Raw genomic sequence first — 27,307 nt, 5'->3', positions numbered from 1 at the left:
GCTGATGACAAATTTTCCACATCCCATGACAGATCATTCCACTGTACTAATCACCCTCGTTAGTAAATATCTGCACTTTACTCCAAGGATAAATTTTGAGTAGCTTCAGCTTTTTGATCTTGTAATTGCTCAGTCCTCTCTTCTCATAAACCTTCTCCTCAGGCAACAATCAAATCACCCCTTGCACACTTGTTATCCTTTGCTTTCTTGTTACAGACTCCTGTGGGCTTAGACCTCTTCAGTCTCTCAGTTTAAAGCAGATTCAAGCCCCCAGTGCCCCCTGTAGTCCTTGAGATACCTTTGCCTTTTTATCAGTGGAAAATACAAAAACTTTCACTGGGAGAAAAAACTGATATTCCAATATTCAGAGCTTTCACATTTCAGTTCTGTTCTGTGTTCTTAGCTTTACCAGAAAAGGAGTTTCCTGAGTATAAGTGAGAAGAGGCATCTTCAGAGCATGAATTAATTTAGTTTGGGGGCATCCAGCAAGCTGTGTTATATTCCCACTTTCAGATGAACCACAGATAACATTGTCAGTAAGCATCATGCCAAAGAATGTATTACAAGTCAATGGCAGACACAGGAATAAATCTTGAAGTCTAATTGTAAACCTCATCTAAAATCTAATCTTTAAGTGGAGTACCTGAGAATAGGAGAAGGCCAGACCTGTAATGGAGAACATCACCTCCCCAGCAGATATTAATAAGTACTGTGGTAACTGCCAAGCCATATGGACATTGTTGGCTTTGATGTCTTCTGACTTCCATGTCTTAACAGCACCTCCAGAAACCTAGCAGGAAAATGAAGGCATACTGATTAGATGCTCAAAGATCAAACCCTTCTTAGCCTAGACTCCAACAGCAACTTTATCAAACTCAAGTTTTAAATAAAGGTGGAAGAATAGCTCTGGCCTGGAAGCAAAACTCTGAGTCTGACCCCTGCCATTTCCAAGCCTGTTGGAAGCAGTCTGGGTCCTGCTGCACGTGGCAGAGATGGCAGGGTGGAAGCATCCCAGCTCATTCCTGTGCTGCAAGAGTTGCATGAGTTATTGCAAACCAACAAGCTGCCTTCCATAGTGGGGTTGGGAAAAGCCTGTGTGGTACTTGTGCAGAGCTGCTTGTCCCCAGGGCAAGCCATTGCAGCCCCACATTGCAGTAGCAGAGACTGTGCCATATCAGATGTATCCAGAGAGTTATTGTAGCTGTATTCCTCACTCTTTTGGTTTGCTTTCCTGGATGCAGTTAATACTCTGATGTACATACGCTCAGAAGCTGAGAGAGATTTGACTAGTAGCCAGGAAAACACCAGGCTGAAATCACTCCAGGCAGAAACACCCATGTTTAAAGAGAGTACTTGGGAAAATACAAGGGATGTTTATGAGATGCACTTAATCATCATTCAGGGAGGTAAATCAAGATTAGCAGGCTAAAAGGGGTGAGAGGAGAGCTGTGCACTGCTTTTTAGCCCATAAAGAATTGTCATAAGCACCATACTGTAACTGCATACTGAGGAAGGCTGGGTAGAAGGCAACATCCCCATGATTTAGGTATCACAGTTCAGCCACATTAGCAGACTAAAATATTGCATTCTTGGTTATTCTATATAGCACTGTTGGCAGAGGAGCAGGGCTCAGTACAAATCCCTGCAATGATTAAAAATTAGCTTGGCCTGGAGCACACTAACTCTCTACAGAAGAAGGAAACCACATGAAAAACAGAGGGTCAAAGAGATGAAAGAACCAGCACAGGTTCCAGAAAGGCTGAGCGGCTGAGGCACAGAGCCACCCCTGTGGTTACAGGGGGCACTTTTGTAGGTAGGACCACAAACTGGAATCCTTGCTCACAGTGCCATGGGACATCTACCTCAACTGGCCATGACTCCGTTGCATTACCAGAGACTCTGGGGCAATATTCTTAGTGTGATGTTCTTCCTGCAACTTCTCTACGTGGTTTCTCATCGGGTGAAAGAGGCTTGCAGCCATGGAGGAAAGGTCTGGCCAACATCATTTCAAGTGCGTGTGTGTTTTACGTACATAAATCACTGCACTCACAGATGGCAGCATCTGCCTGTTCCCTCCAGGACTGTGCATCCCACTCCAGCTTCTGGTGTCAAAAAAAAAATGCCAAGTGTTTTGCAGTTATATTCTTCCCCTACGCATTTGGACTCTGCAGACTTGAACAGCTCCCATTAATTGCCCAACAGGGAGATGTTTCTGCCAGGGTGTAGCTGACAGCACTTTGCTCTGCTCATCACAATACAGTAGTCAAAATCCCAGAGGGCAGCTTAGCAGCGTGTCCTGTCAGACCTGGTTTGTCTGTGTGTCTGTGCACTGGAAAGGTTAAAATGGGAACTAAGCTGATCACGTTCATCTCAGTGGTTCCTGCCAGCTGGACCATGGTTAGAGCAGTGTGCCGAAGAGGCTGGCAAGCATGGAAAGGAATCCACCCTCTCAGCAGTGCTCACACCCCATCAGGGCTAGGTTGTTCTAAAAACCATGCCTTGACATTACACTAGGCTCCAAATGAGCTGTACAGACAGTCAGAGGAGGAAAAACAGATGCACGATCTCACCAACCTCCTCACTCAACACTTTGTTCCTTTTCCTCCCATACATAATCCACAAATCTTGGAAGATCAAGACATAATCCACGAGCCTTTAGATCAGCAAGTTAAATGTGAGGATACAACAGATTGTTTCTGCAGAGTTTTTCAGATGTAAGGTGCCACCAGGTACAGTATTTTAAAGACCACAAGCAGAGTACGTCAGACTGTAATAGCTCTTTGCAGAGCACTGAGTCAATGTTAACTGAACATGGATGGCAAGAGACCAGCACAAAATATGGATCAGATAATATTCCATGGAGGATTCCCATCAAGGAAAAGATCTTACTTCTTGTTTAATCCATGAGATCTGACAAGATCACAGTATAAAGTGGAATGAGCACCTACCCATCTTGCCTAGGTAGGTTTCAAACCCTTTTGCTAGCCCTTCTATAATGGACTGCCTTCAGATGGCTACTGCTCAGGTCTTGCAGGGTGGGGAAAGCACACGAGAGTCACAAAGATAAGAACAAAGGCACTGCCAGAGACCAGAATGGGAGTTTGTTACCATCACAGGAACACTTACATTAGTTATGACAATGGTGTAGGACGCGCCGAAGTCGAGCAGCCCCAGCTCCAGGGGGAATTCTCCCATCTCTGTTATGCATTTGCCATTATTGTACCTAGATACAGTGATGAAGCACAGTATTTCCCAGTTAGTCCCACAGACAAAGAGCACAGTGGGGAGCCATTAAACACGTCCCTACAACGGAGTAGGGAGGATGTACAATGTAAAGATGCAGTAATTTTTATGTCAGACAACCATTAGAGTTCTTGCCATCTTTCTCTTCCAGAAACACTTCAGCACTGACTGGAATTCACCTAACAATCTGGGGTATTGCCCCTGCCCCTCAGGTTTATTTTCCTTCCAAACTTTTCTCTACTTCTTCAGGAACTGTGGGCCAGACAAGTTAGCCAGGCTCAAGCAGCCTTCAGGATATTAGAGATATGTACCTACAAGGCACTTCGTTTCCTTTCAGTAGAGCAAGTTAGCCTTCATATTCGTTCTTCTGATTTTGGACGTGTGAGATGGCACAGAGGCTCACCAGCACTGCCACATTGGCTGCTGCATCCTACTAAATTGCAGCAATAAATATTTTGGATGGAGCAGATGCAGAGAAAAGCCATGAAGCTCGTTCTGAAGCACTGCAAAGACCAGAAATACCCTACAAGTGCCATCTCCAATGCTGCCAAACCAAGCCCATTTGGAGCCCCTCTCTAATGAGCCCAACCTGCAAAGCCATGCAATGTTACTTGATGTTACCAGCCCACATACCAATGCTTTGTAGTGTGGAATATGAATTGGCCTTTCTCTAACACTAAGAGCTTGGGCTTCAGAGAATATTAAAAAAGAGCAGGCATCAAATGCCAGAGAGGACTCCACCATGTCCCACCTTACTCTGCTGACAGATGCACAGAAATGGCCAGTCTCTTCCCTTCAGGCCTCCACATAACTTTCTCTGAGCTTTTATTCACGTTAAGTGCCATGTCTGGACTTCTTCAAAAGGATTTTTGGGTTTCCAAAATTCCCCTGACCCAACTCTGAGAAAACTGAGACTGTGGCCTAAATTAGGATGTGATTATACTCACGTCATAGCAATCAGGTTTCTAAGCACTGTCCCTTTTGATTTTATCTTACCAAAGTTAAAGCAGCCATAGGATGGGAGCTGTCCCAGACACTGTTTGGAGGCTGAATCTATTCCACAGCACGTTACACACAGATAGTGATTTGCTGTCCTTTGGCTTGGACACTTTACAAACCTTACACACGGACAAGTGGCCTGGAGCACCTGCTCTGTGCAGAGCCAGGAATTCTGCTTTCTGACAAACAACTGTTCCCACAACCAAATGCCAAGACAACATCAGTGAAGATTTTGCTATTCACCTGAGAAAAGCCCCACTGTATCCAAGGAAAGGCCTCAGCAAGGACCTTCAGCACAGCAAGGGAAACTTACTTGTCCCTCTCTAGCAGCAAGTACTTGGAAGAGCTGTAGTTTTTCTGAACAGCAATGAACTGTTTGCCGTCAATGGTGAGGTTCACATCTTGGCTCAAACCATTAATGAATCTGCAAAGAAGGCATATTTCATTGGGTCGTCAGACAGGGCAGGAGAAGCATAATATCAGGCACTTTAGAAGTGCACTCTCTCTCCCAAAGCATTCTATAACTCTGTAAGGTTACAACAGCCTTTCCTGCAAGCTACCCAAATACTCCCCTGATTCATTGCCCAGCTTTTCAAGATAAGATTAGGTTTCCCTGCTGTGCAATTTTACCCTCTTCCTCTCTCTCCTGTGGAAAGTGACCCTCACTTTTTGTGGGTCAGGACTTCCAGGCAATCTCCTATCAGAGACCTTCAAAGACTGTTCTGTGGCTATTTGAGAGGACAGTCTCAGCCCACCCCAGGAAACTATAAAGTTGGGTGTCCTGATGAGCATGTGCACCATGCTCACCTGCTTTCCAAGGAGTTTCGACCAGTAGGAAAGATTTTTCTAGCAAAATAAGATATTTTCATTGAAATAAAAACCTTCATAGGAATGTTCAGGTTTCTTTTTTTTTTTTCACCCAGTGTTTATATGCTTTTTCATACACAAAAGACAGATTCCTTTTGACGACTCAAAAATTGTTTGCAAAACCAAACACTTTTAATTTGATCTGACTATATTTTAAAATATTTTGCTTTTCAGTTCTTAAAGGGAGGGTGAAATCCCTGAGGATAGGCATGTGCTTAACAAAAATAAATTTTTAGTAGAAAAATAGTTTCTTCCTAGTGAAACTTCTACACAAATTGTTGAAGGAAAAAATACTCACAGGACAAAATTTCAAAGTTTCACTGACAAAAATATTCACAGGAAAATATAAAACATTCCCAAGTGCAGGTATTAATGAACTCTCCAAGGGGGCGTTTATTCAGTAGAAGCCTTCACAAGCACAGGGTTATGAAGAGCTCTCCTGCTCTGTCAACACAGGTTTTTAGATAAGGGAGCTGGACATTGTTTTATCAAACTATCTAAAGTTTTTGAGGGTTGTTTTTTTTTTTTTTTTTTGGTAGTGGTTTTGTGTTGGTGTTTTTTTTGTTTTTTTTTTTTTTTTTAAATTGCAGTTTGCACAAATCCTCCAGAAAGTCCAGCTGGGCTGGAATCCTCTTTTATTTTTACAAATCTGCTTCTTCTGCCTCTCAGCAGGTTCACATAGTTCTGGTGATGTGGTGCTGGAGGTAACAGTGATCTCAGTGAATTGGCATCTCAGCACAGACTGGCACAGGGCTGTTCATGGACTAGCTCACATTAGAAGAGTAGAGTAGATGCTTAAGCAGAATCCAATGCCCAGCTGAATTGTTTACAAGGATGTAAAACTGTTGCTGTACACAATTTAGCAGGCATTTGTGCATGAGGTTGGGTGAGATGAATGGCATGGGTTGGTCAGTTTGCAGAGGACAAAGAGCAATAGCTCCTTTCCAGATCACTTCTTCTCTTTCTTTCCCAAAGAAGTGGGAAACAGTGAGGTGAATTTATCACTCTTCCAAGGGAGAAGATCTTTTATGTTGCTATCTCAGCCCAGACCATCCTCAGCAGTAAGCAGTAATAATGCTCAGCTCTGCATGGCAAGTGTGGGAGGTAACACACTGTCAAGCTTCTGCAGCTGACACCTGAGTCTTGCACGGGAAGTGTGGACTAGATTCCAACCTCAGAACATCTGGGCTATGTTACATACAGTTTGCATTAGACAAAAGCAGTTTTCCTCACCCCATCACATCCAAATCCTAAAAAAATGCCATTCCTACCTAACAGCTGCCAAACCGTTTTCTGGCTTTGCTTCCAAGTCTGTAATCTAAAGAGGGGAAGAGAAAAAAAAAAAAAATCAAACATATTCATTAATGCTGCCTTATAAAAAGGTGTAGCATAAAATACCAGTGTCTGGAGTTACACATGTGTTACAAAGCCCATGGAAATGGAGTAGACTCTCACATAAACTGTACATCAGGGGATGAAAATGAAGCCCAATGGCAAATTTTCAGCTCCACCAAGGGTTTAAAATGAGATTATATGGGGTTTCCCCCCCCCGCCCCCCGTCTCCTGCATAACAAAGACTACAGAGTTTCAGCCAGTTACCCTTCTACTGAGGAATGTAACACTCTCCCAGTATTTGTCTTGATCTGAAGATAGCAAGACAACATTACCCACATTAGCTTCTTTCAATAATTAAATTAAACACGAGTGCTTTACTCCTACAAAATCTGCAGCTGTCCCTCAGACCTTGATTCTTGCCACACTCAGACTCCACAGAAGCCTAAAGCCAAGACGTTTACTGTTCAGAACATCATGTATCACTCATCTTTTCCCAGACGCTCAACAGTCAAGAGATGAAACTGTTGCATGGTGCAGGCAGAAAGCAGGAGAGACCAAGATGCACTGAGCTTGTTTGCACTCAGTCTCTGCAGACACATCCCTGAAATGGCCAACTGGTTGGGCACACGGGGGAGCGAGAGTGCCTCTCCTGGAGATCACAGCTAGAGCAGTTAACACTATCTACATTAATTCGAGGAGAGCCTATCTGGTGTACCGTGCTGAAAAAAAAGACAGTAAAGACACAGGCCTGCCCTGAGGACTATGTCACACACAAAGAATATAGAGGTTCTTAACTGGTAGAAATCCACAGTTGTGCCACGTCCACTTAAAGGGCAATTTCAGTTTCCACTGCCCACAGATGGAACCCAGGTAAGTCAAAAGGAGATGAATCTACCTTCATAAACTGTCTTTCTCTCAAAATTTTCTAGCCCTTTCTCCACATTTTCTTCCTGATGTTAAACACTGAGCTTCTGAGATCAAGGATCTAGAATTTCAGTATACGTATAAAACGTCTATTAGACTGCAGTGTGATATGCTGACCCACAAATAATGTATGCCCTAAATAATAAATAGCCACGGTGAATAATAAATGTCAGAGCAATAAATAATAAACAATACCATAATTTTTTTCCATGGGAGACACATGGGGATTAACACTCTAATTTGCTGCAGACAGCCCAGCCAAAGTATTACTCGCTTTCATCAATGATCCCCAGAGCTCGCAAATTCATTTCCTGCTTACTCAACAGCCCACAGTGGAGAAGAAACCAATTTCAGATTGGATCCTTGCAGGAAAGCCCCCCCTCCACCCCCGAGTGAGGGGGTCAAACCCAGCAGTGAGGGAGGCTGGTGAGGGCCGCGGCTACTCCAGGGTAAGCCCTGCACGGAACAGAGCAGTGATGCTGGCATTGCCTCCCTCCTGCTGCAATGCTGGAAGAGTGAGCATCATTCACCATACTGTCTTCTGCATCTCCCTTATCTACAGCTGAGAATGACAGGTCAATAGCATCACACACCAGCACGGCGGTTCCCCAACACATGGAAGCCTGCCCATGCCTGGGTGGGCACTACTTTACGCACAGGCTGGATAGCTAGGGCAGCTCAGAGAGGGCATTGGTCCAGCCTGTCACAGGCTTTCGCTCCTTAAGGACTGTGTGTAAATCACTGTTTGAGTGTCCATTTCATAAGGTAACAGCACACAGCCATCAGGGTGACAGGGAAACTTAACAACATTGTGTGACAACGAGCCTCAGGCTCTAAACCATAAAGCTGCAAAGACCCCCAATGTTGGCAAAAAAATTAATTCTTCAGTCTCCTCATTTTTAAAAACAGTTGTGTGATTTCTACTATACAATATCAAATGCTTGGTGTGGCAACCTTGCAAGGTAGGAGGCTGAGGAACTGCAAAGTGAATTGATATTTTAGCCTGAGGACAGATTCCAGTGGCATTTACACACCTGCCACAATGTGCAGTAAGGCCATTCAGTTCAAGAGAGCTTATTAGGATACAGCTACACGTAGAAGATATCAGAATCTGGCCCTATACGTCCCATATGCCTCTCTCTGATTGTTGCAGCAATACACAGAAGTCCAAACACAGCCGGCTCTGCTGCAGAGCCTGAGATGAGCTTAATCATTTATTCTGTTCAGCAAAACAAATGGGCCTTCTGTGCATTTTCACTAAACACTTGCAATAACTAAACCCGGAATCATTCCTCTGATACTTTTATTCAATGCCCAGCCCCAGAGCCTCTTTAACATCTTTGCTTTATAGAACCATCTTCTGGGAAAATCTCTACCTCTCTGTTTCCTCAGGTTCCTCAGGTTTCTCAGGCTCTGCTGCCTAGCAGGCACGACTGCTCTCCTGCTGCAGCATTCACTGGATTAAAATGTGCCCAGAACCTCTCAGATGCCATAATGCCTCTATTAATCAACCCGCAGAAGTGTGTACAGATCCAGTGCCGCTAGCTAAGAAGTCAGGTTTAGAGCATCTGAGAGCAATCAGACAGACATTGCAACTGAGCAAATGAATTAATGAGCCTATTACTCCGTTGTATCATCACAGGCATTGAATTAATACTGTATTTACACTTCACTCCCATACTCACTAAGCAGTTTGATAGGCTTCCTTCTGCCTCAAAAACAATTAAGCTGTATACTGATTTTTCCTTCACGGTGTAGTTAAAAGCAAGAGAGAATCCTTGATATTGCAGGGTGAAGCGAAGGCTCTGTTGATTTCCATTCAATATTAATTTTGAGTACTCAGCTGGGTTCTGTGGAAAAAAACCAAACCCGGTTAACACTTTCTTTAGATGAGAAAGAGAAGGTGGCTCTTCTCACCAAGTGCAACCCTATGCCCTCTTCAAGGGAGCCTGTAAAGAAAGGTTAACAGTAAGAACTGTTTTCTACAGCAAAGGACCTATGTTGACCTATAGGCTCTGGGCTGGTTAAGCCAGAGCTTGGAGCACCTTCCCTTGCTGGATGCAACCCAAAGGTCAGGAAACACCTTCTGTCCATGCTCTTTCTCCTGGCCCTGCTCTGCCCCAGTGAGATCACATCTAAAACATGACAGGCTGCTGGTGGACTGTTGGGCTGAGTCCCAAACTAGCCTGATCTGTAAAGCAATCTGGAAGCTGAAACAGGAAAACAACCCAGTGCCCATGCCCAGTTAACTGCCTTCCCATTTCTTTCCTCCTTTGCAGATAAATACTTTTCAGATGCCATCCAGATCCCAGCTGCAATGCCTGGTCTGAGCACTGAGAGATGTGATTTGAATGTCTCTACATGCTCATCTCAGGACAATTATCCTTTATTCCTAATTACAGGTAAATGTAATTAGCCGTTTCCTCCTTTGCCATAGAAATAGGTCTCCAAACTTTCCATTTCTGTCTCACCAGTGGAGATAATATGCTTTATTTTTAAAGCTATTCCCATGCACTTCTAAGGCAGTGGAGGAGAACAAGCTCTAGCATCTGTGGGCTTTATTAGAAAATGCCTGAAGAAAAGCCCACCCTTTTTCCAGTGGGACACAAGTGAGGCCTTCCAGCCCCACACATATGCTTACCTGAAAAGCCTCCACACGCTGCTGAAACAGGTCCCAGTCTTGGACCGTCACTTGAACAGGGTCCTTTGCCAAATTCAGGACCCGAATTAAACTTTCTCCTGGGACAAGTCGAGGCATATCGGTTTCCTAATTAAAGTAAAAGGCTTTAAGTGCCATCTGTATGCTTTATTAGCACTTCAATATCTCTTCAGTTTTAGCCATAATAGTCTTCCTTTCTGTAATGACACTTTTCCATTCCTTCCTCATCAGAAGTTGCACTGAGAGAAAACTGAACATAAATCTTATTTAGGGAGGTTTCCTCATAGTAGCTCAATAGCCAACCTATAATTCCTCCCTAAAACTGCTCTTCACACCACTAAGCATACAGGCTACACAACTCTGGGAGGGTAGAACAATGTCACTGCTTTCATTATACAGTTCCCTAGTGCCTGGGTTTAACAAACTGCCATATTAGAATGGGAAAAAAAAATTGTACTTAGCATTCAAAAGCAGTGACCAGACTAATTATTTCCTACTGCAGCCAGTGACTGGGCAAAGAATCAGGCCAAGAAGCTGAGCCAGTTTGAAAGCCCCAGTTCTGCTCCATGTGTGTAATTGGTGCTTTGGCATCACTTGACAACACCATGCTATCTAACAATGGACTGTACAGATCTTATTCCCTGTTTTCTGAGAAAGCGAAGATGATGCCTCCAGCATAGAGGTATCTCCTTCTGTCAGGAATCATTTCCTAGAAGGAGTACATCAATCAGCGTCAGCCTTGTACTACCTGCAGATCGAAAACGATTTTTTCTTTCCTTTAAAACTTCTCTCTTTTTTTCCTCGCTTTATTTTCAAGTAGCTGCCAGCAATACTACAGAGGTATTACTTTTTTCTCTCTCGTCCTATAACTTGGGTATTGCAGGTAGGGCAGTTTGAACCTAGCATGGTGGGGAGACACACTATCAGATAAAATAGGGCGACACCAATTTCCCTGCACTCTGCTCTGGAACAACAGGCCTGTTAATGTTGTCCAGCAAATTCCATTGCTGTGGCTTTTCAACAATGCTACCCACAGACAAACCAAGGTGAGCCATCCCATTGCTCTTTGCTAGAGCTTTTGGTGGCCTTCAGGGTAAAATTCCCATGCACAGGCAGGGGAGGACCTCTAAATCATGTTGCCTCTGCCTGGGAGAATCACCCACAGCCAGAGCAGACTTTCGGTGCTCGGCCAGAGCTGCTGATGGTGGCAATGAGAGCATTTCTTTGCTCATGTAAAGATCAGAAAGAAGACCTGAACCCACAAAGTCTCATTTCAGTGTGAGACTTGTCAGTGGATTCACCTGAAGAACCAGCAGATGTTATTCCAGGGATGTGTGCCAGCCACTTTAACAGACCACTGTAAGTATACATGGAAGCGTTAAAAATTAATTCTGTAACAACTTTGGTGAGACAAATGTCAGCCAAAGTCTGCACAAGGCTGGTCATGGGCCAGAAACAAATGGTACAAATCTGCAGGGTCTAACATCAAATTTACAAGAGATTTGCTACCATCCTGCCTGGGGATGCCTGGCAGTCCCTGAAGCCTGGGACTACAGAAGTGACTGCATTCACCTGCCTCACTACAGAAACAATTTGGCTTGTAAAAAACCACAACCCCCTCACCCTAAAGTAGGAAAGTAATTAAATTAAAAAACCAAAACCACCACACACACAAAAACCCCCACCCAAACAGTAAAATATAGGGAAGCTACAGCAAGAAATAGGAGAGAGAACAAACTACCTTTTGGGAATTAATCACTACCATTAACTAGATGTCTGTCAAGCACTTTGATGATGGAAATCTAGAATATAGACCAATACAGAAGATCGGCACAGCAAAACTGCAAAGACTAGAGACAGAAAGAAAGAGAGGGAAAAGTAGACAAAGTAAGAGTTATAATTAGCAACTGGATCAGTATGCTTTTTTGTAAAGAGCACAGTAAAAATTACAACCAAGGAAAACCATGGTTAAAAGGATTGACTAACAGGCATTGATAAAAACACCCCAGGGAAAGAAAGTATTTCTGAGGAACCCCTTGTGCTATACTTACATTTATTTTGATTTCTACAATGGCTGCAAGTCCAAACGCCATCCCTGCAAGGATCATACCTGTTGCCATTTTCCTAATAGGTCTATGGAGCAAATGAAAGAGGTGCCATTAAGAAAAAGAAGTAATCTGAAGTATGGAATACCATTCCTCAGAGCCAAAGATGTGCCAAACCCATGTAATAAACTGTCCAACAGGTGGCACTGGAGATGACATGATATTTAAATCACCAATCATTTAACTTAAAACTATTCCATTATTCTGTATGAGGCCAGCACTGAGGCCAATTAAAACTGATAGGCCACGAGAAAAATCTCTTTGCTTGCAAGTTTCATATTATCTTGTTCTTAGTTCTTCTAGTGGGAATAGCTCATAGCATTATGTTAACCTGTGATGTTGGAAGGAGCACTAGAAATTATATATCTTCAAGTCTCTTTTGGGAAACGCAAAAGAAAAGTAGCATGCTATTTTTTTTAGGAGCAGAAAAATGTCTAGTTTGTGTCATCAATGTATCTGACCATCTGTGGCATCATTCTGGGTTACTTCCCATGCCAATACATTTACATTTCTAGAGAATAAAGAGCTTGCTTACGAACTCTAAGCAAAACTAGCACAACTTTACCAGAGTTACATGAGACAATCTGATGTAAAGCAGAATAAAACAGGACAAGAATGGCAGGTCCAAACATGGTATCGAGTCACTGAGATTTGAAACAAATCTGGTTCTATGTTCATTGTTGTACACTCTTTGTAATGATCTAGATTCACATCCCAGATTGACTAGGCTGTGGGAAATCCAGATTAGGAACCTAAATTCTGTCTCTCAGTGACATGCCCTGGAATAAAAAAAAAAAATACTTACTGCTTGAATGTTGTAATTAAAAAAAAAAAAAAAAAATTGTTTTGATCTTCAAAGCTGCATTAGAATTTTTTAGCAGAACTTTTGCAGCCAGGTAGGCTGACACCCTGCAGGCAGCAGTGTTTCCACAGCTACATCTACAGCTAATTTATGGAGGAGCCTGTAAGCATCTGACATCCAGGGGCAGAAACAGCATGGCACTCAGTCCTGACCAGTGCTGCTGGGTGAACAAATCTGTGACCATCAGGCAGTCTCTGTCAACCTGGGGCTCAGTCCAGGGCATGGGCTGAGCAGCAGCATGACAACTGAGGCAGCATGGAGAAGCTTCTGATGTGTGTCCTCCAAAGGGGCACCATCGCAGGGCTGGACAATATCTTTGATATTTCTTCAGGTACAAGTAATACAACATGATGGGAAGGGATCCACATGGCCAAGGGGGCAGGCTTCTGAGGCTCCTTCCATCCTCATTTTATGTGGTTTTGTCTATGCAGCATTTTAATTTGGATTAGGAACATGCTTTTTAATCCAATCTCCCACCCAGCATCCCTTCCCACTCTCTGGTTCATGTTGAGAAGTGGTGCTGGAGCATGGAAACTTGGTTCATTTCAGATGAAGCTCCACTGGCAGAGGTGCTCCATGGGTGCATGTGACATAATCCCATTGCTGAAGTGCATTAGTCTACGGAGGCAGACTACAGATACTCTGAATTAAAATCTCCCAAAATGCACAAAGGGAGTATTGGAACCAACCTGGAGGTCTGCTCCTATTACACAACACGTCTTGCTAACATAGACCAGGGATAAAATATTTGGGCCATATAGAAATTCCCTTATGTAGTCACTGGTTCAGATCCTAGTGTGGAATTTGCTTTCACAACACCACATGTAGCCCACATGGGACAGTGAATTTGGCCTCACTGGGACCTTTCAGGAAGGGAATTATTTAGCAGTGATATAGGACATAAGGTGAAGACCATGTTGATTAAATTCAAAGAGGGACTGTTCATATCTACTTTCAGGGAAAATCTGTACAGAGCAGAATCCAAGAACACTGAATTTTCCCCTCTGGAATTTCCAGGGCCTATGGAAGAGGGTGATGCTACCTCTTAGGATGGAAGTAGGGGCAAGTACTGGGAAGGGGTGAATGGATATTTGTGTTTCCCCTCCTTAAAAGCCATTCTGCACACTTGCTGCAAAAGAAAAAGCACTGAGGCATCTGCATTGTCCACAAGTACTTACGTGAAATTAAATTTGCACATGTTTATCAGGGGGTAGAGCCCAAGGTCAAAAACGGGGATGAAGACAAGAATAAGAAGTGGATTTAAGAACTGCAAGACAAAAGAATGGGAGTTTAGTGACGAGAAAGCAACTTTCAGTAATTAAACTCATAAAGCACTGTCCTCCAGAAATAATTCCATTACAGAAAGGACATGAACAAACACTTAAAAACCTCATTTTAAAATATAATCATAGTTTGCACTTCGACAGCTTCTGCTATTTAATTTTCATAGGCATGAATACATTCTGCTCATTTCCTCCCCTTCAAGGGGTAAGCAAGCATTACTGGCCCAGTTTCCCTGAAGAGACAACTGAAGCATTATGTTTTTAAAGACTACAAAACCCACTGACAATGAAGGCAGGCGACCTTTGGTGCTGTGGTGGGACCTTAAGACAAAACAGCAATAACGGAAACATCTTGGGACTTCAGCAAAATCCCAGAGTAACGGGCACTACTCTGTGAAATTGGCAGTTTCTCGCACTTCCACACAGCTTGGTAATCCCTCTGGAACCAAAATTTCTCCTGGGAGGGACAGAGCTTGTTTGACAGGCAGCTGAGCAAGAAAATAGAGAGCAATGGAGAACAAGCAGGGAGAAATGCTGTTTCAGTTTTAAAGGAAGATTTCAGGGGACAGAACAGCTTTGAATTTCTCCAGAGCTGTTCAGTGTAAGAATCATAATCAGCTGTGACAACATGGAGCTCTGCCTTGGAGCCCTCACATTTTCATCTGCCCTGCAGGAAGGGAGAAAGGACACATATGTCATGGACAGTGCTCATCCCAGCCCAGAGGCACACTAAACACAGACACAGCTTGTATCCTCCACGTGCCAGCACTAGTTCAAGAACTGTTATGGTGGCACATCACACCTCTGGACTCAACCTCCATAGTAGGGTATTGTTGGGGTCTTCTGAACCCCGAGACTAAGCTTCCAAAACAGCCAATGAGCAATAAGGCAGAATCCACACCACAGCAGTCAGCAGGAACAGTGCTATTACCTTCAAAAGGAGCAGAGAAAGGCCCCTGGTCTCATGAAAAAATAAAAATGAGAGGAAACAAGAAAATACATTTCTAAGGGTTATTTCCTACCCTGATGTGTCTTTTACCTGCATTTGGTCAGGCTGAAGGACATATATTCCCTGAAACAGAAAGATATCCCAGGTGATTCATAAATTCTGTAATGTAACTGTGCATATGGCAAAGAAGCAACTGGCCCAGCAGAGGCTTTAGCATCAAAGATGGTTTCCTCAAATACTTCAGCAGCTGATACTCTGCTCCTGACACTTGTTGTCCAAGGGCACAGCAGTTGATGAGAATGGTTCTGCAGGAGGAAGCTACACTCAGTCCTTGCTATATGGCAGCTGGGACACAGCCTATGGCTGGCACCAAGACCCATCTCTCAGACTGGCTGAGCCATGAAGTAGGTGAGTGGGGAAGAATGGGTGTGTTAGTGCCCAAGTTGGGATTTGGGCTAAGCTTCCTCCCTCCCTGCTTCTGCAATGGGAAAAGCCCAAATCCTACAAGTGAGTGCACTAAAGCTTCAGGACCCTCCGAGGTCTGCTGGCATTTCTCCCAAGCACCCTGAAAGGATAACAAAAGACCATCCCTGAGCCAGCAGCTGCACAAACTCCACGTTCCTCCTTCCATCTGCTGAGGGCACCTAATGGGCTTTGGTCAACTGTGAATTCTCGGTTTGCGCCAGCGGTTCCCAAGGCTGTAAGAGCTGCCTGACCTTTGCATCACTGTACCCAGCCCCTGCAGTCAGGCAAGGTCAACGGGGATGGAAGGAGGGATCCCAGTCCCCAGAAGGGAGCAATGAGCTGTCTCCAGGGAGGGGCTGGTGTTTGTATGAACTCCACATGATGTTTTGCATTTGAAATCAAGATGTGGAGAAGAGAGGGAAAAAATTAGTAAGGAAGTACTGTCTTTCCAAGAAAGTGGGTGTTTGTCTTCTGTCTGCCAGGCCTCTCCTGAGCTGAATCTAGAATGCCTGCCTGTCTCTGCCAGCAGCTGCCTCCTGGGAGAGTGGAAACCACCAGTCACAGCACAGGAGTCTTACAGTTAAAAATGTCAGGCAATTATCCCCTCCTGCTACTTTGTGCACACTATACAAATGTGCCATTAGGAAATCAGCCTGCAGATATTTCATCTTACACTAAATCATTCCCTGTTTGACTCCAGACTTCCTAGCTGAGCCTTTTGTCTTCAGAACGGAAAAGCATGGAATATTACAAGCATGAACTCCAACAACCCTAATGGTGGGATCACCCCAACATTGCAGCTAACCTTCATGAATTGGGACAATTCAACAGTGGAGGGCGGATGAGACTGCAACACAAACCAAAAAAGTCTATCCAAGATGGTGTGACAAAAAAGCCTTGAATATGTCCTTCTCTATCAGTTTAATAAGTAACACCAGTGATTCTTAGATCTTCTGCTAATGGATCACTAAGTGCATGCAAAGGTTTTAGATACGCATCACAAAGACTGTATGAACTTTCATTGTTTTGTCTTTCTGAGGTAGATAAATATTGCCCAAGGTGTAGTCTTTTTCATGCTTCATTTGAATTAATTAAGCCAAATGAATATCACAGGCTGAGAGCCCAATTTTTAACAGGGCTCAAACTTTGGGCTTTAAGTCAGTTTTAAACTGGAAAATGGGAATTTATAATCCTAAATTCTGATGTGAGCATCCACAGGTAAGATCTAGACAGCCTGTTAACATGTATGTCTGGAAGCCAGCCCTGGATGGTGACATCTTTAAGCAGACAGCTGATCCACTGCACTACACAACATTTGCCATTCACATCTTTTAAAAATTTTCTGGCTGCTAACTAATTAATCCTCATCACTTCTCTACCCTATGCACAAGACTCCTGCTGATTTTGAGAGGCTTCATTAATACATCACCAAGTAAACCAGAGCAGAAATATACAACCACAATAGCTCTAGTTCCACCTTAGAAGGGCTGTGCGAACTTTCCCTGACTTTTCTGTCTTCACTGGCGATGGCAAGCTGGAAACCCTACCTGCTCCCAGTTGCAGAGCAATTGGTTGCCAGTAGGTCAGCACCCTGACCTTGCAGGTTGCTGATGGCTCCCCTGCCCTTGCTCCTTGCCAAGATGTGCTGTGATTAATTGAATCTGGCTGCACAGAGCATCTTGCTTCTAATCACCAAAAACGCAACTCACCCAGGCTCAGATGTTCTTAAGCAGATGTTCTTAGGACTGCTACACTCCAGTTAAAAAGCAAGAATAGTGATGTTACTACTAGTCTTACCAGCCCTGGTGACATTCAGTACTTACAAAATCAGCATTCATTTTTGTTGCTTGCAAAGTCCATCTGGATCCCTAAGGAGAAAACAGACAACTGTGTGGCCTTCCAGATGTCCTATGGGACTAGAAAACATGGGGACAGAGAAGGCGGCCATGTTGGAGGTCCTATTTCCCATCTACTCCTTCCCTTCCCTGCATACCATCCATTAGACAGGGCACATTCTTCCTTCCCATCCTCCTGTGCCAGACACCAGCAGGACTGAGAAGGGATGGCCAACAGTGATGGTGGGTGCTGCCTTAGCAAGGTGGTGCTCTGAGTCTCCAGGACATTTTAGAGTTACCCTTGGAAGGACAAGGGTGCAAACCCAGGCCGGCAGGCAACATGTGGTACTGTACCTGCTGATCAAAAAGGGCCCAGAACATTGGCAGCGGTATGAAGAGGAAGAGGACGCGTGTCACCATTTTAACCTCCCCAATCAGCTGTTTCTAGAAAGGAAAGAGGCAAGAAGGTAAGAAGGGGGTTAAAAGCCAACAGGTGATTCCAGCCACAAAGCATGAAAGCTGCTGTTCCTTGCTGCATGGCAGTTAGCCATTGCACTTGTCCCTGACAGCAGACAGAGGTGCATTTCTGCATAGCACCTGAGCTGTCTGTTGAGGGTCAGGAGAATACAGAAGTGGGAAGGGACAGGACCAATGAGAGCCCCATGCATGGGAGGAATGGAGTGGCCAGGCCAGTCTGTCTCCCCAGTCTGTCTGCCTGTCTTCCCCCTCTCCCCCTCCAAACCTGCCGGGTAGAGCATTGCCTACCGAGTATTTTTCCGACGCCCAGTCGAGCCAGTGATCTCTCTTTGGAATCTGATGGGAGCGGTTTTTCAGCCGGTTTTTAATAGCAAACTAGGGAGAAAAAGCAGGTGAGTAACTCCCTTGTGGTGTACCTGCCCTTGTCACATGCCCAACTCAAGGCTGCACCCCCATCCCCATATGTAAGCAATGACAGAAAAGTGCAGGAGGTTTGCTAGACACTTCCAAAATCTCAGCTTTGATGACTTATGATCAATTCTCTGCAGGGAAGTTTCTGTGACATTGGTTGATTAAAAGTGTGATGTGGGAATGAGCTGCCTCATGGGCTTGTCTTTCAAAGACAAATCTGACACTAGCCCCCATAGGCTGTTTCATGCTTGATTTAAAACCAGCTACATGATAAAGCTTTAAACAAAATTTCTTCAGTTCTCTTCCAAAAAGCACCTATCAGATAGACCACTGTGCTGGGGAGGAAATGCCTCATTATCCAAAGCAATGTCAAAATCAGAACTCACTCCCTTCTTGTTCTGTAAACATTTCTTTGCATATTCCCAGTGAAGCCCATGCCTCATTCACTCCTAGAGAAGCTTTCAAGTTGGTTTCTCACTGAAGGAGAAATCAGTGACACTGAACTTGTAACTTGTTTGTTTATGTCATGTGCCCCGCTCACTGAACACAGCTACCCTGGCAAAAAGAGTGGCAGACTTCACTTAGAAATCCTATCTTTAAGATCTGGACTGTTTCCTCAAGGTAAATCTGTCACTAGGACTGATCTAGGTAAAAAGAAAATACCTGCTGTTAGCAACAGCTTCCTGAAAAAGAAACATCATTATCCACCTAATAATAAGAGAATATTTTTCACATATTATATTCATTCAGCTCAAACATTATGAAAAATAATTGATAAGGCTATAATGAAACTTCAGCAGGTGTCTCTTGCATTTACATAAATGTGCTGAATGCACCTAATAAAAATGTGTATTATTACTGTCCACTGAACTGATAAACTTCAGTAAAATTATTCCATTCAAAAAAATTGAATCATATATCTGATACTCTGTGAATTTGTGAATTTTCCTTTCAGTTCAGTCTCCACCAGCATTTGCCACCAGTGGTTCTACTGACATCAGCTGAACAGTTCATGGAGCTAAGATAAAACAGCTGAAACATTGAAAGAATAAACTAGGACCTAAATGTGTTTTTTATTCCTTACAGCCCATCAGGAGTATATCCGGGACCAGCATACAGAAGAACTTCAAATGACACCCCCCCTTTTTCCCTTTGCCCTTTTCTGACCTGCAACCCGAGTCAAGCGTGAGCAAGAGAGAATGGCACACTTACACCAATGCATTTGCACACTTCCACTAAGATGTTCCCTTGTGGTGGTGTCTTTCTGTACAGTCCACTTCCAGCAATGAACACAACTGAAAAATATTATAATTCAAATGGGAATTCACATGAGTGAAACTCAATCCCACACTGGCTTCTGAGAAGGAACCACCCCATCCCTGTATTCAACAGAAACAGTCTGCTCTTAGGGCTTCCAGAATTGCATCTTAAACAAAAAAAATGTACAGGACTCCTTTAATGCCTTCAGATGGAAGAAAACACAACCTCTTACAAGAGGCAGCGTAACCCCGAGGAAGCCCCCATCATCTTCTCATGATCTGCTAAGCACAACAGGCACCTCCACTTCTGATTCACGCTGGGAATCAAAGCTTTGAAGTTTCCCTCCATCTGTGCTTTATGTAGGCTAAACTTAAAATACAGCCCACACTGAAATGCTGCACCACACGTTGGAAATCAGCCCTGACTCATTGCAACTGTATGAGGATTAATCCAGACCTAACATGGGCTTTGCACCCTTGCATCTCTCGCACATTTCAGCGGAAACTGCCACGAAGGTCACTGCATCACACGCTGGTGTTAGCAGAAGTTACCTCCATTTACTGTTTCCACAAATGGATATACAATTTAAGATATTGTTTTGTCTTGGTTTTCTCCCTTAAAGCACAAAGAATATTGGGCTGAGGCTTCAAAATCCTGTCAGAGATGGGGCTACCTGATTACATATCATTTGTCCTGCTCTTTGAGAGCCTCTGAGCATATTGCAATTCCAGAGATGTTAGCAGGGAGAAGCACAATAAAAGCTGAGTGTGAAATCCATGTAACAAACCAATCTTAACTTTTTTAGACTAGCTCAATTTTCTGGGTCAATCCACAGCCTGTGGAAAAACACAGGCACCTCTCTCCTAACACAGGAGGCCTGGGACACTGCAGAGAACTCACCATTTCTCTTTTCTGACCATAAAGACCCTTCTCATCCAGTTTTGACTTGAAGAACTGTCAGAAGGACCTCTGAAGTCAGTTTAGGTGTGTCACACTAACAGACACATGTCCTAAGTCACCCAGAGTGCACCACCTAATTTTTAGCTTCTCCCTGTGGACCTGTTGGTGCCTCTAAATGGTGGTTCACTAGTTTTGCTGAAATATTTTCTGGTGATGCCAATGACTCCTTTGGGAATTGAGGTTCCTGAATTAGGTTTGGCATTTGGAATGAAATAGTGTCAATCTTCCTTCATTTCTCAGAAACTGAAGCAGTCTGGAAAATCTTGCTCTCCAATATTTCCATTCCGCCTCTAAGTCTATCCTTGCTTTCCATCACCACAGGCAGAGGGCCAGTCAGGGCTAAAAGGGTATTTTCTCCAGTTTGCATGCTGCTCACATAGTCAAATATATCACCTCCAAGAGCATTTTAGCACGTTACAAAAGAACACAGAGCTGCTTTGCTGGGCAGGCCATGGAACCTGGCAGCAGGATACAAGCTAAGAACACATTTCGATTGATGCCCTCACTGAAACTGCAATATTTACACGTCTGTTTTCCCCTGGGCAACTACTAGTCTGCTAGAAAAATTCATCACACAATGGTGCACAGAGGAGCCTGAGCTGCCTTACACTGATAGGAACAGGCCACAGGGGAAAAGAGAAGCTTCTCAGGCCCATGACCATGCACATTTTTGAAAATAATTGCTGTAACGTTAGCTGTGGCCTGATGACATTTCTCCAGTGGCCTGATTCTTCTTTCTGATGGAAGCCTGAGGAGAGAGAGCAACATTCACATTCTCTTGGGGATGAACTTTCAAATCACAGATGCTACGGTGAAATCACACAATCGGTTGGTCTCTCAATTAAGCTAACAAGCTGAATAGGAAGTCACCCCATGCTGTGTCAAAACCTCTCAAATGCAGTGTAACAAGGGGACTGCTCCCCTCAGCAGCTTGCAGCTGTGAAACTAAAGCTAATGGGGTGTCATCTGTATTAGCTACCAAGGAGTAACAGCAAGAACATGGAAATTGCTGAGTATTTTGTAAAGGTTGAAGAAGAAATCTTGACAAGTACATTAATGGGGCTAAGATGCAAGCTTTAGGAAGCAGGGCAATTGCAGCTTCCTCCTGACAGTTGAACAATAAGGGCTTTTTATTGCAACATAATAATAACTTGTCACTGTAATTGTGGGAATTACTTGAGCCAAGCAAGGCTCAGAATAAAGTAACATCTCACTTAGCCCCTTCTTTGATTTCTGTGGCACATAGATTCTGAAGTAAAAGTCTGAGCCATTAAAAATGGCCCCAATCTGCAAAGAGCCTGTAGAAAGGTTAGAAGTGGCATGCTAAGCTACTCTTCTATAAGCTGGGGAACTCTGAGGACTGCTCAGACTGCAGTTCAAAGGCCAAGCTTGCTCACAGGAAAAGCTGCAAGCCGTCAGGAGAATGATTTTGGTGCCTGCCTCCCTTTGGTTCACGGAGCAAGGAAATTGTATTGTGAAACATCCACCAGATCGCTTGCTCGTCATTATCATGATAATGGATTGCAGTAAAACCATGGTCTGCCCACCACTAAGTGACTAGTGATTTTTCTTTCTGTTCTGAACTGTGGAATTGTTGGATGACCTTGAACTCTTGAGTTTCCCATCACAGTATCCACCAAGAGCTAGTGAACTTGTGCATTCTCTCATCTATCCACGGACTCAAAAATGGTAACTCCTATTACAAGTATGATTGTTCCTACTCACCAAGCGCCAACACCATTAGTGCTGCTGGGACACCAAAAGCCAGCGCGTAACAATCCTCTCCAAAACATTTCACGTCCCCTGAAAAAGAAATCAGAAATAAAAGCACCTCATTACACTCAGAGAGTTATGTTGCCAGAGCCTTTGATTTGTTGTCCCTAAATCAGTCACTTCCCCTAGCTTTAAATCTTCTTTGCTGGTGCTTGACACCGTGAATTGAATCTCCTTGAAACAGTTGTCCTCCCTTGATGAAGACAATTTGGCAGGGTTACTGTCTGCCAGCAAAAGAAGCTGATAATGGGATATTGATGAGAATGGCAGAAGGGGGGGGGGGGGAGACAAATAGGTAATAAGGAAGTAGTAGGAACTGTAATTGGGGAAAAAAACCCATAACATTTAAAATAACCAGAAGTCACTCTGTATTTGCCTAGATCTAAATAACCAGCACCACGTTTCCACATTATTTGTGCTAGCTGCATGCATTACTGACCTAAAAACCTGAATCTGATTTCATAGCAACCTTCAGTGGACAAGGGGGAAACTAATACCCTTACTATATGTGTAGATGCACAGGATAAATCTCAAAATTCCAGTTTCCTTTCTCAACTCCTTCCCAAGCTCACTAGAGGCAGCTTGCTCCAAATGCCAGGTTTTGGAATAATCCAACAGGAAGCCAGGTTGGATACAGCATGGCTTTGATCGATTTGAGCTATGGTTTACTGGAAACCTGTGCCTCTTAGACCAGGTCAATTCTCACACCATGTGAATTTGCAGGTCCAGCTGCAAACAGCAAGCCAGCAGTGGGGTTTGTGTTCGCATGCCAGTTGCTAAAAATTACTGCATCCTTACATGGAGTAATAACAAAATGGCTAAAATTAGCCAACATAGTTAACAGAAAACCAACCCCTGAAGCCTTCAGTTGTGTCTGTTTATTGTCCCTGGGCAGTCACGGTCAGCTGGATAGCTGTGTCCACGCATAGCATTTACTTACTTATTTTCAGCAAATGAGCTGAAATCCAACAAAGCTGGCAGTGAGACATTGTGGGTACACTGAACTTCTGACATGCAAAATGAGTTGGACTCCTCCACCTAGTAATATATATTCCACATTTCTGCTAAGTGTCTGTGAGCAGCATTTCCTGCTCTTCCAAGAAAAGCTTTCACAATTCGCAGAAATTTTACTCTTTCCACATCCTCTCCACCTCATTTCCATGTTGCAAGTTGTTTATTGCTAGGCTATACTGGCACAGGTTTTGATGTTTGAAGGGAACAGGATTCTCATCTGCCCACTGATTACACTGAGCAAAAGCCCCTTCCCAACAGAATGCTGACCTGGGGCCACCAGTGAGGGTAAGAGCAAGAAATACAGTGTTTGTCTTTGCCTGAGCACATGGTGTAAATGTGAGACAAGCACAATTGCCCACAGCCCTCTGAAATGAAGGGCCTGTTAAAATAACCACTCCAAACAAAGAAAGCTTCCTGGAGGCTGTGGGATGGAATGACAAAAACTGGTACTTAGTGTGAAGGGTACCTTGTTGCTGTCCCCATTGCCTGTGGCCTGCTGCCCTGGCTCTGGGTCTGTACTTAGTGTGCCAATCCCCTTGGCTTCTAGGTGCTGCAATACAATGAAGTAAGTGCAGCAAGACTCGGGGACTAAAAGGAGTTGTGCAAGCTGGCTAGAATGTAAAGTAGGTCTTAAGTGGGGCATAGGCCTGTGCTTTGTCTTCAAGGCTCACTGCTCAGGGCTGCAATCTTCCAAGCAGACCCACACAGACATGCCTGGGTGCCAGGACAGAGCCCTCCAGAAGTCAGCAGCACCCTGTGGGAGGGAGAAGTTAGGGCCCCAAAAACAGCCCTGCAAGTTTTTTTTGGCCCCAACACCTGCACAGGAGAGCAGAGATCAGTTCCCATCCACAGGCTGCCTGCAGGCAAGACAGTGGAGTAATCCTTCACTGGCAACGGGGAGGATTAGATGACCATATGGGTTCTCCTGCCTCTCATATTTTAATTCTACAGTTCAGGCTGGCTTTGAAATACAACCAGGAATAGAGTTCCTGTGACTTGTCCTGTAGTACTATAAATCTGTTACACTTGCTACAGCAGGATTAACAAGGTGTAAATGCAATACACTGGCCACTCCACAGATGGTATAATTTCTGCCATTCAGTTGTCCTAAAAGCCTAACTATGCACAGCGGAGTAGTCAGAGGACAGCTAATTTACTGTCTTATTTTAAATCACCACTGACCTCTTAATACAGGAGTTACAAACGTGGAGATCAAGCTTCCAGCATTAATGGATAAATAGAAGATGGAAAAAAACTTGCTTCTCTCCGAGGTCTAAAACAAGAGAAGACAACATCAATGTCACAGCCAGTGCACAGCATTGGGCTTGCAGATTGAACACTATCAATTCTCTTGTTAGGAAGGTTGGGTAAATACTGACACGCAGTGCATAAATGTTAAGCAAACAAGCTTGTGTTCAGGTGATGGTAAATGCTCACATAAATCCGCTCATGTTACTTGAGCAGCACTTTGGGACTTTCTGGCATTTCAGAGGAAAAGCCACTTGCTTTGAGAGCGTTGTGAGATTGGAAGGCGGGGAGAGCATTTACTTATTCAGAACAAGTAGCATGATTCAGATCCTCTGTCACCTAATTCAATCCAATTTGGCACAGTTTGACAAGCTCATCATTTCTTCCCATGTCTGAGCTCTTTTTTTTTTTTTGCTTGATTTTTTTTTACTCCTCTCCTGTGTAGAAATAGAAAAAGAAACCTGTGTATCTGGAGGAGCTGGTAATGACAGGATAGATGAGAGAGTGCCAGCAGATGAGAGGCATCCATCAGACAGGAGATTACCAAACCGTGGCCAGACAACATCAAACTAATAGGGCAAATTAAATCTACAGGAGCAAATTCAAGAGGGACAAACTCTAAAAGAAAGAACTCAGAATTTAGCTGATGTTGTAACCCACTATAGTTTACACAGTCAAAGGATTCCTGTTGATTTTCTTTCTCCCTGCATAGTTCATAATCTGGAAGGAATCAAGAATTTGATGCAGTTTGGTCCTTTTTGCAGGAGTAACATGTGAGAGCATTCAACCACGAGCAGTCTCTCTCCTTGCTTATGCAGGAGACATCCATGTGCAGTCATGTGCACATACACAGTGCTAAACCTCCTCCCTGTGCCTGGGTGGGCCAGCAGAGTGGAGAAAGAAGAGCAGGCTACCTGACCTACCCCATGCTCATCTGTATCACCAGCTATGCAACACCTGAGTCAGTGAAATAGGCATATGAGGATAGCCTAAGCCCAGGCAATTGATACACTCCACATGCATCTAGGCTCCACTCCCAGCTGCCACCAGCTCCTGTAAAGGTTGTGGCCAAGTTGCTTGGGACATGGCTTTGTGTCTGGTGGAGAGCTCCTTATGGCACCTGGAGCTACATCTCTATGACCTGAGCATCATTTGAATGCAAAACTTGAACTTAGTGAGTGTGAGGAAGCTCCTCAGGGGCCTGGTTCTGTCCCCTCTCCTTATAATATGACCTGCTTCCTCCTGCTCTCTGAGACAACAATATTCACAAGGCTAGAAAATAGGAGAAAATGTGAAGAATTGCAGGCAGCTAAAAGCTGACAGCTCTTAAGGAATGAAGTCTGGAATCCAAAAATGCAACAAACCTTCCTGTAACTGATGGTCCAGCCAACAGGAAATACTGCTACTTCATATGGCAAGAAGCCTTTTAACCCAGGGGATTGCTGCAGGGAAGATGGGCAGGGGTAGCGTTTTCTGTATGACCTCTTGTGAGCAGGTGCTGGGAAGGAGAGAATGAGAGCCCCATTGTCTCCCAGTGACACCCACTACAGAGTCTGGGGGTCCCCTCACTTGGATTAAGGCTTCTTGCCTTGCCCCAGAAGAGTTCTGAAGCCTTCATCAACTTGAGCTTTTGGCTCTTCCACAGCTTTATTTCCTAGAGTGTCCCAAGCAATCTAATCCATATGTTACATGTAAATGATTTACCCCAGATTAAAGGATCCGTAAGCCTTATAATAATCATATCCTATAGCATGTTCCCCATGGCTGACAGCAAAGAAACAGCATTGGATCTCACTATCACTTATACTCCATTTCTGTCCTTACCAGTGTTTTTGATTACCTGGAATGTTCTACTGCTAAGCTAGTAAAAGTATACTTTCTTCTTCACACCTTTGTGACTAGTAATTTGCCATCATAAGGAAATCTGGAGAAATTAGAGGCCTCAGCAATCTCTTCTGCTCCAAGAGTAGCCCTGCCATTGCTTGACACGGGTGGTGCAGTAGAGTCCTTACAGTCCTGACCTCTTCTAAGTCCAACTCTCATGCCATATCTCCAACCCTTCATATCTGAGCAACTTAGAATTTCTAAGAGCTGAAAAAAGCTCAAGCATGCAGCTCATGACATGATAAAGTCTAGAGCAACAATTACCAAAAGGAATGTGCTAGTAAGAGGAAAGAGCAGTGATGCATAAAGAATTTGGAGCATCTTATTTCACACATTTTCAGATTTCACTGATGGAAAAAAATGGTCAGAGAAAAGCAGAAGTGAATACAAAAATAATGACCCAGCAGCTTGCAAATTATACGAATTGGGAAAAAGAACTCACTTATTTTTCTTAATCTTTGGAACAGATGTGCTTTAGCAACATGATTTGGATTAGCTAATTTGAGAAAAGGTACTGTACACAATAATCCTGATCTCCTTGGCAACCGGAAAATAAAGAAACAAAGAGAAAGCTATTTAGTACCTTAAACACCATACCACACTGTTTGAAAGCGACTTTGGGCCTGAATTAATATGCATAGCAGCCTTCTCATTCAAATGACATATCATAAATATAATTTTGTTCAGGCAGTTTTAGCTTGGACTCCTAATCCCATAGACAAACATGCTTGTAAACCTCCTGCAGATAAAACTG

General features: G+C 43.8%; 1 protein-coding gene across 1 annotated transcript in view; it reads right to left on the bottom strand.

Annotated features, from left to right (window-relative positions):
• SLC15A2 (solute carrier family 15 (oligopeptide transporter), member 2) overlaps positions 1-27,307 on the bottom strand; it is a 38,699-nt gene that overhangs the window by 1,527 nt on the left and 9,865 nt on the right. The window contains exons 6-20 of the mRNA XM_008947727.1: positions 24,604-24,694; positions 22,360-22,437; positions 19,627-19,709; positions 18,292-18,378; positions 17,881-17,970; positions 17,515-17,559; positions 15,317-15,349; positions 14,173-14,261; positions 12,079-12,160; positions 10,010-10,135; positions 9,054-9,218; positions 6,381-6,427; positions 4,556-4,666; positions 3,127-3,223; positions 644-790 (exon numbers count right to left, since the gene is read on the bottom strand). Coding sequence (XP_008945975.1) covers positions 644-790; positions 3,127-3,223; positions 4,556-4,666; positions 6,381-6,427; positions 9,054-9,218; positions 10,010-10,135; positions 12,079-12,160; positions 14,173-14,261; positions 15,317-15,349; positions 17,515-17,559; positions 17,881-17,970; positions 18,292-18,378; positions 19,627-19,709; positions 22,360-22,437; positions 24,604-24,694 — 1,371 coding nt within the window. The remainder of the gene's footprint in view (positions 1-643; positions 791-3,126; positions 3,224-4,555; positions 4,667-6,380; positions 6,428-9,053; positions 9,219-10,009; positions 10,136-12,078; positions 12,161-14,172; positions 14,262-15,316; positions 15,350-17,514; positions 17,560-17,880; positions 17,971-18,291; positions 18,379-19,626; positions 19,710-22,359; positions 22,438-24,603; positions 24,695-27,307) is intronic.

This window comes from Merops nubicus, unplaced genomic scaffold (genome assembly GCF_000691845.1).
Source record: "Merops nubicus isolate BGI_N331 unplaced genomic scaffold, ASM69184v1 scaffold36500, whole genome shotgun sequence".
NCBI classification, from domain to species: domain Eukaryota; kingdom Metazoa; phylum Chordata; class Aves; order Coraciiformes; family Meropidae; genus Merops; species Merops nubicus.
The sequence above is the reverse complement of the archived record's forward strand: the minus strand, read 5'-3'. Positions and strand labels throughout refer to the sequence as shown.